The sequence below is a fragment of the Olea europaea genome, unplaced genomic scaffold (genome assembly GCF_002742605.1).
Source record: "Olea europaea var. sylvestris unplaced genomic scaffold, O_europaea_v1 scaffold1229, whole genome shotgun sequence".
Lineage (NCBI taxonomy): Eukaryota > Viridiplantae > Streptophyta > Magnoliopsida > Lamiales > Oleaceae > Olea > Olea europaea.
The window spans coordinates 83,046-94,489 of NW_019229720.1; the positions used below are offsets into that span (position 1 = coordinate 83,046).

The 11,444-nt window shown below is 33.0% G+C and overlaps 2 protein-coding genes across 2 annotated transcripts in view; both read right to left on the reverse strand.

Moving 5' to 3' along the window:
- Positions 1–7,178: 7,178 nt before the first annotated feature.
- Positions 7,179–7,678, reverse strand: LOC111374282 (14 kDa proline-rich protein DC2.15-like). The gene has a single exon (XM_022996939.1). It carries the CDS (start codon positions 7,635–7,637, stop codon positions 7,242–7,244), a length of 396 nt encoding a protein of 131 aa, XP_022852707.1. The 5' UTR covers positions 7,638–7,678; the 3' UTR covers positions 7,179–7,241.
- The window catches only part of LOC111374283 (14 kDa proline-rich protein DC2.15-like), a 9,154-nt gene continuing 4,927 nt past the window's right edge, over positions 7,218–11,444 (reverse strand). Inside the window, exon 2 of the mRNA XM_022996940.1 lies at positions 7,218–7,268. Coding sequence (XP_022852708.1) covers positions 7,242–7,268 — 27 coding nt within the window. The 3' untranslated portion in view covers positions 7,218–7,241. The remainder of the gene's footprint in view (positions 7,269–11,444) is intronic.

Sequence of the window (11,444 nt, forward strand, 5' to 3'; positions counted from 1 at the left end):
TTAAGTTTTTTGCCACATTAATTGCAACATGCTTTCCAAATATCCACTTCATTTTGAACACCAACTTTTTTACGTGTCATATGTTGCTAACAATCCGAGGATTCTTTTTTCGATCTTTTAATCTCGAGTACTTCTTTGTCATCAATATTCTTCAAATCAATTGGAACATTTCGAGATCCATCGTCGTAATTGGATGAAGTACTCGAGCGACCCTTAAACTGATTAAACTCATCACTAGTAAAATCCATCTATAACTAGTATAATATAAAATACAAAATATTACGGTATGACTGTATGAGAGTGAAAGAAATTGAATATGAGATTGAGAGCAAAAAAATTAGAGTTGAAACTTGAATATATAATACTGCAAATTAAAATCGATTGAAACAAATTGATTTGAAACTTCAAAATTTACCACGTATTTATAGCCAAAAAAATCAATTTTACCTCCAAATTTGAAATTCAAATTTGAAATTTGAATTTGAATTTCAAATATTAACCTCGTAAATTGAATTATGAAGTATAGTAAAAAAAAGTATAAAATACCGTATAAAAATACCTAACTGCCTTAAGACAGCATTAGTTGCCCGTTACAAGTAGCTGATAGCTGCCTATAAGGAGGTAGCTTGACTATTTATTATATGTATTAAATTTATTTATTTTTTTGAATTTTGATCTTTGAATTTGGGGTGATCTTGTCACGGGCCATTTTGGCCCACAACAAAAGCCAGCCCGTGTGGCTCGCCGAGCCACAACGGGTTGGCTCGGGCCAACGCCCCAAAATGGGGCTCAGCTCGAGACTAGGCTCGCTCCATCCAAGCCACGAGCCGCCCAAACCACCGAGCCGATTTGACATCCCTACATACAATCCTAACTAAAGAAAGTACCCAAATTTTTCTTGGAGTAATCCAAAATCCCATTGCACCGCATGGTTATCAGTATCAGAAAGCTAATTTTGAATTTTGCTAGAAGAGAAGTTTGGTAAATTTATGAAAAGGATAGAGCACTACATGGAGGCAAACAATTAATTCATGAGAAAAATTTAGACAACCCTTTAAATCAAAGTACTGCAATCAAGAACCTGAAAACTCATATGGGACAGATGACATTTACTATATCAAGTAGAGCACTAGATACCCTGCCAATCAATATTGAGACTAAAAGAGCAGGTAATGACCATAAGTATTTTAGAGAATGAAAAAATTGAGGATCCGTCAGTGAAATCAATCACCACTAGAAGTTGAGTATAGTTGCCTAAGATTATAGTCAAAAAGGTAAACACAATTATGAACAAAGTGCTTACAACAGATGATGAACAAGTGGATGAGTCTGAACAATTGATCGAGAAAAATGTAGAAGATAATACATGCAATCCACAAGCCAAGGTAGTTGATGTGGTCAGAGAATATATAGCTCCCGTCCCATTCCCACAAAGGTTGAAGAAACAAAGCTAAATAAATAGTTTGAGGAGTTTTGTGCTAAAGAAACTTCACATCAATATCCCATTCATAGACGTGATAAGGCACATTTCAAGCCATGCAAATTTTTCGAAGGATATGATATCAAAGAAGAGAAAGCTTCTGGAATTTGAAACTGTGGCACTGACAGAGAAGAGCAGTGAAAGATTACAAAATAAACTGCCTCCCAAACTCAGGGATCCATGGAGTCTCACTTTACCTATTTCAATTGGAGAACTGGTTCTTTTAATACTTTATGTGATACATGCATAAGTATTAACTTAATACCTTTATCTGTGTACAGGACACTGGGATTAGAAGAAGCAAAAGAAACAATGATGTTATTGCAGCTAGCTGATAGAAGTATCAATATTCCAAGAAGCAAGATTGAGGATATATTCATCAAAACTAGCAAATTGATATTTTCGACAGACTTCATTGATCTAGATATAGAAGAAGACAGGGATATTCCAATAATCTTGGGGCGACCATTCTTAGCAACAGGTCAAACCTTGATTGATATGGAGAAATGTGAGCTAATCTTGAGAGTGGATGAGAAACAAGAACTTTTTAAATTACATAATACATCCATGCAACTACATCGACGAGTGTAAATGTATTGATGAAGATGAACCATCCATTCAACAAAACTATCAGAAGAGAAAATCAAAAGTTGGAGAAATTATTGGTAGAGATAAGAACAGAGAATTTATAGTTTGGAGAACTAAAAAGAATGCAAGGTTGAAAATTGTAAAGAGTGTAAGGGCGAAACATTTCGATTTAAACCACCTTAAGGACATCATCCAAAAAGTCGAGCTCTAAACTATAAATCGAGTGTTTAACGAGAGGCGATCCATTTTTCTGTCCCTTTTCATGTCTTGATTAATTATTGCATTACAAGTAATTTTAGGAATTGCATTTAATTTAGGAATTCATGCATTTAAATGATTTATTTTTAACACATCTTAGGTGATATTTTACGACTTGCATTAGTAACTTAGGCATGTTTATTTTATTTAGGCTTGTTGTCAACATCCTAGCATTTTATTGAGCTTACAATATTGTGATATGCATTCTGAAAGTTGCACATAGATTTCAATCTTCAAATTATTTTGAAAGACATATTTTTCCCAAGTAGAAGATTTTTGCAGTGATGACACTTTGCTAGATAGTCTTTCTAAAAGTTAGAGGATTAGAATTTTCTTACAAATTAAAGCTTAACAACAAGGAAAAGTGACAGTTGTCATGACATCTACCAGTCGAGCCAACTTCATCTTTTTACCTATTCGCGTCTACCCCCAACGAGTTTCTGATTCTTATTCTTTTACATTGATTATTTATGCTTTTACATTGAGGATAATGTAATATTTTTGTCTGCGGTGGGAAAGTATTAGAATACTTGGAATACATATTTATCTTTCAACTGCTGGTCCGGTCTATATAGCTGTAAAAAAATGAAAAAACCAAAGTAATGTCTAGTTAGAACGACTTGCTACTTATAATGATATTTATTTGTTTGAATTGAGTACATATATAGTTAAATGCTAGACACCACTATAACTTGTGCTTTTACTTGAAAACTTATACATGTTAGATTTGATTATTTGAGAATATAGTCATATTGACTTATCACTTATGTTGAAGCATGACTTAATTAAGTGGATTTAATTGTTATTGACCTCGGTTTGAATAAAATCTCCAAATCCTTAATATAGAAACCAAACTACTAAAAAAGCAGTTTGGAGGTTAAAATGTTAGTACTTGTGTTCATAGAAGTTTGATGGGTTGGAGTTCTCGGATCACAACGGTAGTTGAAGGAGTTTGAGTTAAATGATCTAAAATGGGCACTAACCATTTTTAAAATTCAAATCTCATACATCTTTTACTTCTTTTCGTAGCTTTTATGATTCGAGTGATTAAACATGCTAGGGTCTTTAAAAATCTAGTGCCCTATAGTAGTCAGACATGGAAGTAATCGGTCCAAATCTCGTTACAGGAGTCATTTAGAAACCTTAATGGAGATAAGTCTTGCACATAAGATGTTTAAAAAAATGAATTAGAAGTTAGATTCTCATATCAAAGGAAAAAGTTATACATCTTCTACTTCTCTTCATAGCCTTTTTGACTCAAGTTATTAAGTCTTCCTTCTAGGTTTACAAGTACTTAATTCTGATAACTTTTTGTGGAAAATGCATTATAATAATTCTTAGGAACCCATATGTGCTATAAATACCTCGGGACTGGAGAGAAAAGCATAAGGAGTGATTTTGCATGAGAGGTGTGAGGAAAAATTGACCATAAGAGGATTGGGGCTATGAGTGAATCAACAACACTTGATTGGTTGTGTTCTAGTATGGTTGCGAATTCAATATTGGCTAATCTCACACATGCACTCACTAAATCGAGCACTAGATAAGTAAAAAAAATTATTTTTGATGTTGCTTAGATCTTTCTAAAGTGTTGCTTAAATTTGAACTTAAAGCACATGGTAAGTAGTTCAAAGTTGAGTCTTTCATTTGTGATTTGTTTAGATTAGTAATATGTGTCAACCTAAGTTTTGTTTGAGGACGAACAAATATTTTAGTTTGAGGGTGTTTGATAAGTACAATTTGTGCACTTATGTAAGCCATAAACTTTTATGTCGTCAAATTATTAGTTTCTATTTAAATTGGGTTAATTTTATTTTATTCTTAGTGATGGACTCGTTTGAAACAATTGGAAAGGAAAGAGGATAATTTGACTGTTGGATGAACATTTGGAGATAATATTCCACATATTGAAAATTGAAGGACTTGATTTAAAATAAAGAAGACATGGATTGAACAAATAAATGGACCAAAGGGACTAAATTGCATTAATTACGAAGAATAATGCCTTGAAGACAAGCATCACATTACACGAGCATAGGGGTGGGCGCGAGTCGGTTCGATTCGGTTCTAAAGAGAACTGAACTGACCCGAAAATTAGAACCGAACTGAACCAAAATTCTCGGGTATTTAGTAAATGGAACCGTCGGGTCCAAATATAATTATGGAACCATTCAGGTTCGGTTCCGTTCGATTCGATTCCCTTCGGTTCTATACTATAATTAAATTTTTTAATATTTATAACAACATTATATAAATGCAACTAGTGACACATTCAATGATTTTGAAATGTCAGAGACTCGTAGACTATCTTATTCAAATGATCGCTATGGTCAAAATTTCGGTTGGCGGAGGTTACAGCATCGATCGACGATTGTATAGGTTTTGGAATGTCAGCGAGGTTGCGAGAGTCGAGACAGCGTTATGCACTTTAGTGTAGGTGTTTAGGGTTATTTAGTGGGTTGAATCTTGTTGGGCTAAAAAATGAGACAATAAAAGGGGTAATTGGGCCAAAATTTAAAAAATTAAAAATGAAACAAATTATTGGGCCAAAAATTTGGATTTAGAAATTGTTAATTTGTTTAGAAAAAATTAAAATTAAAATAATTTGATTTATTCAATATAAAAAAAATTAGAAAAATTCGGTTCTTGGTCTTGAACCGAGAACCGAATCGTACCCGTCGGTTCTCAATTCAGATACCTGTTCGGGTATTTAATTTGACAAGAATTGTCGGGTTTGATTCGGTTCGGGTTCAGGAGATTTGCCCAGCCTTACATGTGCATTTGACCAAGGTAACTGTACGGGAAACAAATTCTAATTAAACTATAATTCAAGAAGCTGATGGCAGGAAAGTCCAATTTCAGTTGGACCTTTATGTCAAATTGGGTTAAAATTCAATTGGGAAAAGGATGAAAGTCCATTTGCAATTGGACTCTTCAAGTAACAATACAAAGCGTCGGCATAGGTATGAGATATAGGGGCTGCCTGCTTTATTATACATACAGCAAACACGGAAAGAGAAAAAAAAAAAGGGGCAGAGGGCTGCTGCTGATATACATATGCAAAGGAGGGTGGCCAGCTGATACGCATACAAGAGGACGGAGGCTGAAAGTGAAATTGATTATAGGATCATGCTACACTTACAAACTTTTTTTACAAAATTCTTTACTCACTACTCATAATAGGAAGTGGGGACCACGAGCCGACATTTTTTTAATTCACATGGAGGCCGTTTGTTTGTGAGAGTAAGTAACATATTTTGTACATATATATTTATCCTTGATTTTATATACACAGGAAACAGAGGCAGATTGATGATTTATATGCATGTATAAAGAAGTTTTTCTTGGGAGTCAAACATGGAGGTTGGAATTGTAATATTCAATTGAAAAACTCGATGGCTGCAATGTGATATACAAGCAAACGGGGCTGAATTATATATACACCAAGACACGCAGACAGAGGAGTAAAAGAAGAAGGAATAAGACGGCGACAATACAAAATTGAGCGGTAAATAATCACATTCCGTTGATATTTGGTGATGTCTTTTATCCTTTCTTTGATCAATTCTAATATTATGCTCGACTAAATTATTTTGTACTCAGATTTTCGATGAACCTTTTATTATGAACTTTTAATTTTCAAATTTTATTTATTTTTTATGTTTAAAACATTCAATTATTGAATGATTAACATAGATATTTTTTCTACAATTATATGCGTAATAGTTCTATGAGTTTTGTAGCTTGTTTTACCCTCTAGAGATGGAAAATAAGTTAAGTATTGTGTCCATTCTCGTAGAATCCAATATGGAATAGAAATATACCGCTATACTTTACATGATCTTTAAATATTCACAAATCCATTAATGCATTTTTATATGTTTGCATACGTTATAAAAATATAGTCGGGTCACATTTAAAAATAAGTTTAATTCTACTGGAGAGATATTGTTAAACAATTTAGGAATATTGATCTTCATAATTGAATCGCATTGTCAATTTTATAAATTTTGGGTTAAAGGAGATCGATATAAGTAGATTCGAAATCATAGTAAGCTTTTTATTATCATATTTTTATAACACTTGCATTTAATTATAACATTAAATTTATTTTAATTAAGTCAAGTCTTGCATTTAGAATTAGATTGCTTAATTTATAGGGGAAAAAACAAATTTCAATAGTTTCGGTTAATGTTAAATTAATTCGAATTTAAACTAGTATAATCTCTATGAGAATGATACTTGGACTCAAAAAATCTACTTTATTATTAAAAAAAAAAAAAAAATTTGAGAACAGCATGGACTTGGATTCCTTCTCCTGCAGTTTTCTCTTCCTCTACTAAAGAGTTCCTGTCAGTGAAGAACCAGGAGTTTAGACTAAATCTATCAGTCGGAGAACCAGGAGTTTAGATTGGTTTCAAAGCCAGCATTTTTTTTCTTTTTCTTTTTCTTTTTTGTTGTTTTGGATTTTTAAGTAGACATTGTATGCGAAGATTATAAAGTTTCATCATGCTACATGTATATATATTTATCCATCAAGAATTCTAACAGAAATTAGTATGGCAAGAGGCCCAGCAGTAAGTGGAATTTTATAATTGAGAAAATTTTAACCCCTACCAAATAAGCTTGAGAGAGATATATTCTGATTTTAGATTCTAATTATTCGATAATAAAATGAAACATGGATATAATTTGGATAAGTTTTATATGAAAATACAAGCAAAGTGCAGTCCTCAGTTAAAATGACAGCCTCTGAAGATATAAAATCACTCACACAAGAACAATATTTTATTTTCGTTTTCTTTCTTATTATTTGCTAAAAAGGGAACCAGAAGATACCAAAGCACAAGAATGCAATAATCTTAAAAGAACAAACTCATAGGACTGAGGACGGAAGAGTAAAAAGCTAGGTTGTCTAGGCACATTTGAAGCCTGGTGGAACCTTCTTGGAGCAGACATTAAGAAGCAAGCTAAGGGAAAGAGGAACATTGAGGTTAATGCCCAAAACATTGGCTTTAATGGCAGTGCAAAGGCAGACCGCCGCCTCCAGGTCGACAAGGCCTTGAATAAGGGAGCAGCATGGAGTTTTTGGTGGTGTCCCAATGGTAACACCAAGCAATCCACCTAGAAGATTAGCGCATACCCCTAATTTTAAGGCATCCCTAGGGCAAGTGCCCCTTCCGGGGCTGGGGCTCGGCTTCGGGTTTGGTTTAGGCTTTGGTTGGCAAGTGCCACATGCACTAGTAAGAGTGAAGAAGAGAATATTTAGGACTAGGAAGAGGACAACTGATGTTTTACTATTGGCAGCCATTTTTCAAATGCCCTAATCTTGACAACTCGTAGCTGCTGATTCTGTTTAAGATTAAGGGATTTGGAATGGATGATTTAGTTGCAAGAAATGGGTTTTTATAGGGAAGAAAAGGGTTAAGTTTTCAAATTGATGTTAACATATATAATAAGGTAACTATGTGCAACATAAGGATTTTAGCTGGCAAGAGGCAAACTTTTGGATGCATGTGATTTAAGATAAGTAAGTTGCCTAGTTTTTCTGCTGAAATCTAAATCTGTGAATTTTCAAACGTATCATGTGGAATAAAGTAATAAACTATAGTATAATTTTAATTATTTGATTCATTTGACCCAGACATATTTACTTAAAACTTTTTCCCATAATGAGTCAATGAATTGTTGATTGCATTATTGATATAAAAGATAATAAATAAATAAATAAATAAAATTATTTTATACCGCATACTGTGGTGGACATGAGGACTTGAAAGTTGAAGCCCGTGTTAATTAACAAAAAAAAAAAAAAAGTGCACATTACGTGAGCTTGTAAAAGAAAGGGCAAGATGGAGAAAGTTCATGAATGTTACATTTATTCAATTATGATACATGTACAGAAAACGTTAGACAGAATTTTTAGAGAACAATACTTGACAAAAAAATTCATTGATTTTGGTCTGAATATGGGCAAAAACTGCACCATATAGGTGCTGCCTGCATGGTTTCCATGAATAAATTAGGGTTGGGTAAAACTCCTCAATCGAATCGAACCCGACGGTTTTTCTCAAATCAAATACTCGAACGAATATCTGAATCGAAAACTGATGAGTACGGTTCGGTTCTTGATTCTAAACCAAGAACGGAATCTTCCTAATTCTTTTTATTGAATAAGTCAAATTATTTTATTTTTTTCTAAACAAATTAACTAATTAGGTGATTGATTGATATTCATTCTCCCAATCCCTAGCCTAGCTAGCTTGACCCAACCCCACCAATTTCTAAATCCAATTTTTTGGCCCAATTGATGATTAAACCAAATAGCTGGTAAGTATTAGTAATACATAAAAATATTTTTTCTCTATGACTTCTAATTCAAGAAATTTTATTTTTTTTAATGTAGACTTGGAGGCTGAAACAAACGAATTATTGATATGGATCGTCAATATTTTAGTATTAGTATCTACTTTTTGATATTTGTATATGTTGGTAAATTAATTTTATTGGACAACTTGTTATTTATATGTTTTTTAATTGAACTTCGTTAATTTGTAAAAGTTATTGTTGAATATGTTAGTAGTTTTATTAGTGTAGTGTTGTTGTAAAATATTTAAAATATAATTATGGTATGGAACCGAACCAAAATGAACCAAATCGAACAGAACAGAATCGAACAGTTCCACTTACTAAATACTCGAAATTTTTTATTCGATTCGATTTTAAGGAGAATCGAACCGGACTATGCCCAGCTCTAGAATAAATTCACATTTATTCCTGAAATATTAGCTAACAGCTTATTAGGATATTTTTGTCATTAACGTCGTAAGGTTTATTTTTAAGCCATTTAAATACTTCGTTGAGAACAAAAATAATAGGTGTGGATGCAAAATGTTTTCTATACTATTTTAAATGCAAACGAAGATTCAGCGAAAAGAGACTTGCGTGGAAAAATGTGCTAGGAATTCAACTCCATAATTAGTATTTGTTATAATTCTCAACTTCTATCTTTTCAAATTAATTTATGCGCTTGTATTGATGATCGATAATCCTATAGTATTTACAAATCTCTCATGAATAGAGTTAAACAGTTTTCTACATATAATCTGAAAAATTCCTATTTCTAATTCGAATATATAAAAATGTATTCAATTATTTATAGGACCTTATGTTGATTATCAAGTGTGAAATAAACCTACTTCTTACTTCCCGAAAAACAAAACAAGTCACATATACTTTCGAAGGGTAATCATTCATTCAAACATGAAGTTAAACATTGACGTCAATCCATTAACACAAACAAGAATAAAAAGAAGAAGTCTTGAATTAAAATATCACTAAAGTTTACATTATCATGCCACACGCTATGAATTTAGTTTAACATACTAATAACACAAAAATACACAATTAATTAAGTATTCATCACCCGAAAAATCAAATTACAAAGAGAAGATTGAGGATGAATTTTATCTCATTTGGAATATTCCTCTGATGGAGTCTTCAATAAATCCAACTTTCCTTGCTTAAGGTCATTAATTCCAAACCATGAATCTTGAAAGTGTTGGGATTGGTGAAGTATAAAACCGGGGAAAAAGTGACTTTTGTGTTAATTTTGATAGAATATTCAGACTTGATCGGATAGTCAAATTTTTGAGAAAAAATAGACTAACTTTCACTTGGCATTGTCTTTAGTGGTGTTTTGATAATTTTATTAATCATTTACTTGCCGTTACACTATTTAATTCACATTAAGGGTGGTAAGTTTGATCTTTGTTTTTAAAGTCATCGCTCTATTTTCCAATAGAAAAAACAAAGTATTTTGTGTATTTCCTGGGATGAATAACAGTCAATTTGGCCTCTTGAATGATGTTAAAATCATGTGCCAAATACCTTCCAGGGAAAGGTTAAATATAAAAAAGAAATAAAATATTTCTCTGTCGAAAAACACTATGTGATCCTGTAAGGGAGAGAAATAACCAATCACCAAGGCGATATACAGGCTCAGTTTACCAAAATCCGAATCAATACCAAAGCAAACGATCCAAGAACACCACAAAGGTTTCGCCTATGGTTGCTAAGCCTTTTCCCACTCAGAGAACACCACAAAGAGGAGAAAAATCACCAAGATATATGCACTAAAGAAAATGGCAAAAGGTGAAGGTGGTGAGGCCGAGAGAGACCTCACAGGGAGGAGAAAAAGAGACACCAAGTCTTGTATTCGAAAGTGGCTGAAGACCAAAGAATATATATTGGGCCAAGTCACAAAATATGGTAAGTTAGGTTTTAGGTAATGGGTCAAGCTCCAATAACATATAAGTGGGCAATAGTGTGGGCCTCAAAACTAGCTAGCTATCCAAGTAGGTAAAAACATGACACATGAGCAACACAATTTAATTGGTTGCTTCAAATGGTCCAATCTCTTCTTGGGTCGGATCGTTACAATTTGGTATTGATTTATTGCTCAGTCATATCGCAATCATCGACTGATAATTAATAAGCGATTTACATCATCGCCCGAAAGGTCATTTGACAACAATATGTCCAACAGATCCCACTGTATAACTGCATGCGATCGCAAATGCATGTGTTTTTGCTAGCCTTGCAATCGTAAGGTGTTATTCTTTTATCCTCTCCACTTTGGTCCTTGTCACTTTTCCATGCAGCTCACATTCCTTCTAAATTGCATAAGAAGTTCTTCATCATTCCAATCTTGCCACTTTGGTCCCTCAGCTTCCATAATATGCACATTTAAGTTCTTTTCATCTGTTTTTTGCTCCTTTTCTACAAAGTCGTCCAACATAGAGTTTATCCTAAAATAATCAATATCATATAGAATTAAGTATGAATTCCATAAAAGGACTCCCAAACGTCCACTTTTAAAGGCATAAATAAGTCTAAAATTACAATACCTGAATAATCGAGCCCTAAAGGCAAAATGATGCTAAAAGAGACGAATAGGGTGCATTGAAAGGAAAAGTACAAAGAACAAGGCAATTCAAGGGAGACAAAAAACTAGAGTATCAATATAAGATATAGAGGTTTCTACTAGAAACATAAGATTTACCATTAAAAAGCTTATCAAATCAGGAGTCAAATGCATTATTTATATATATATATA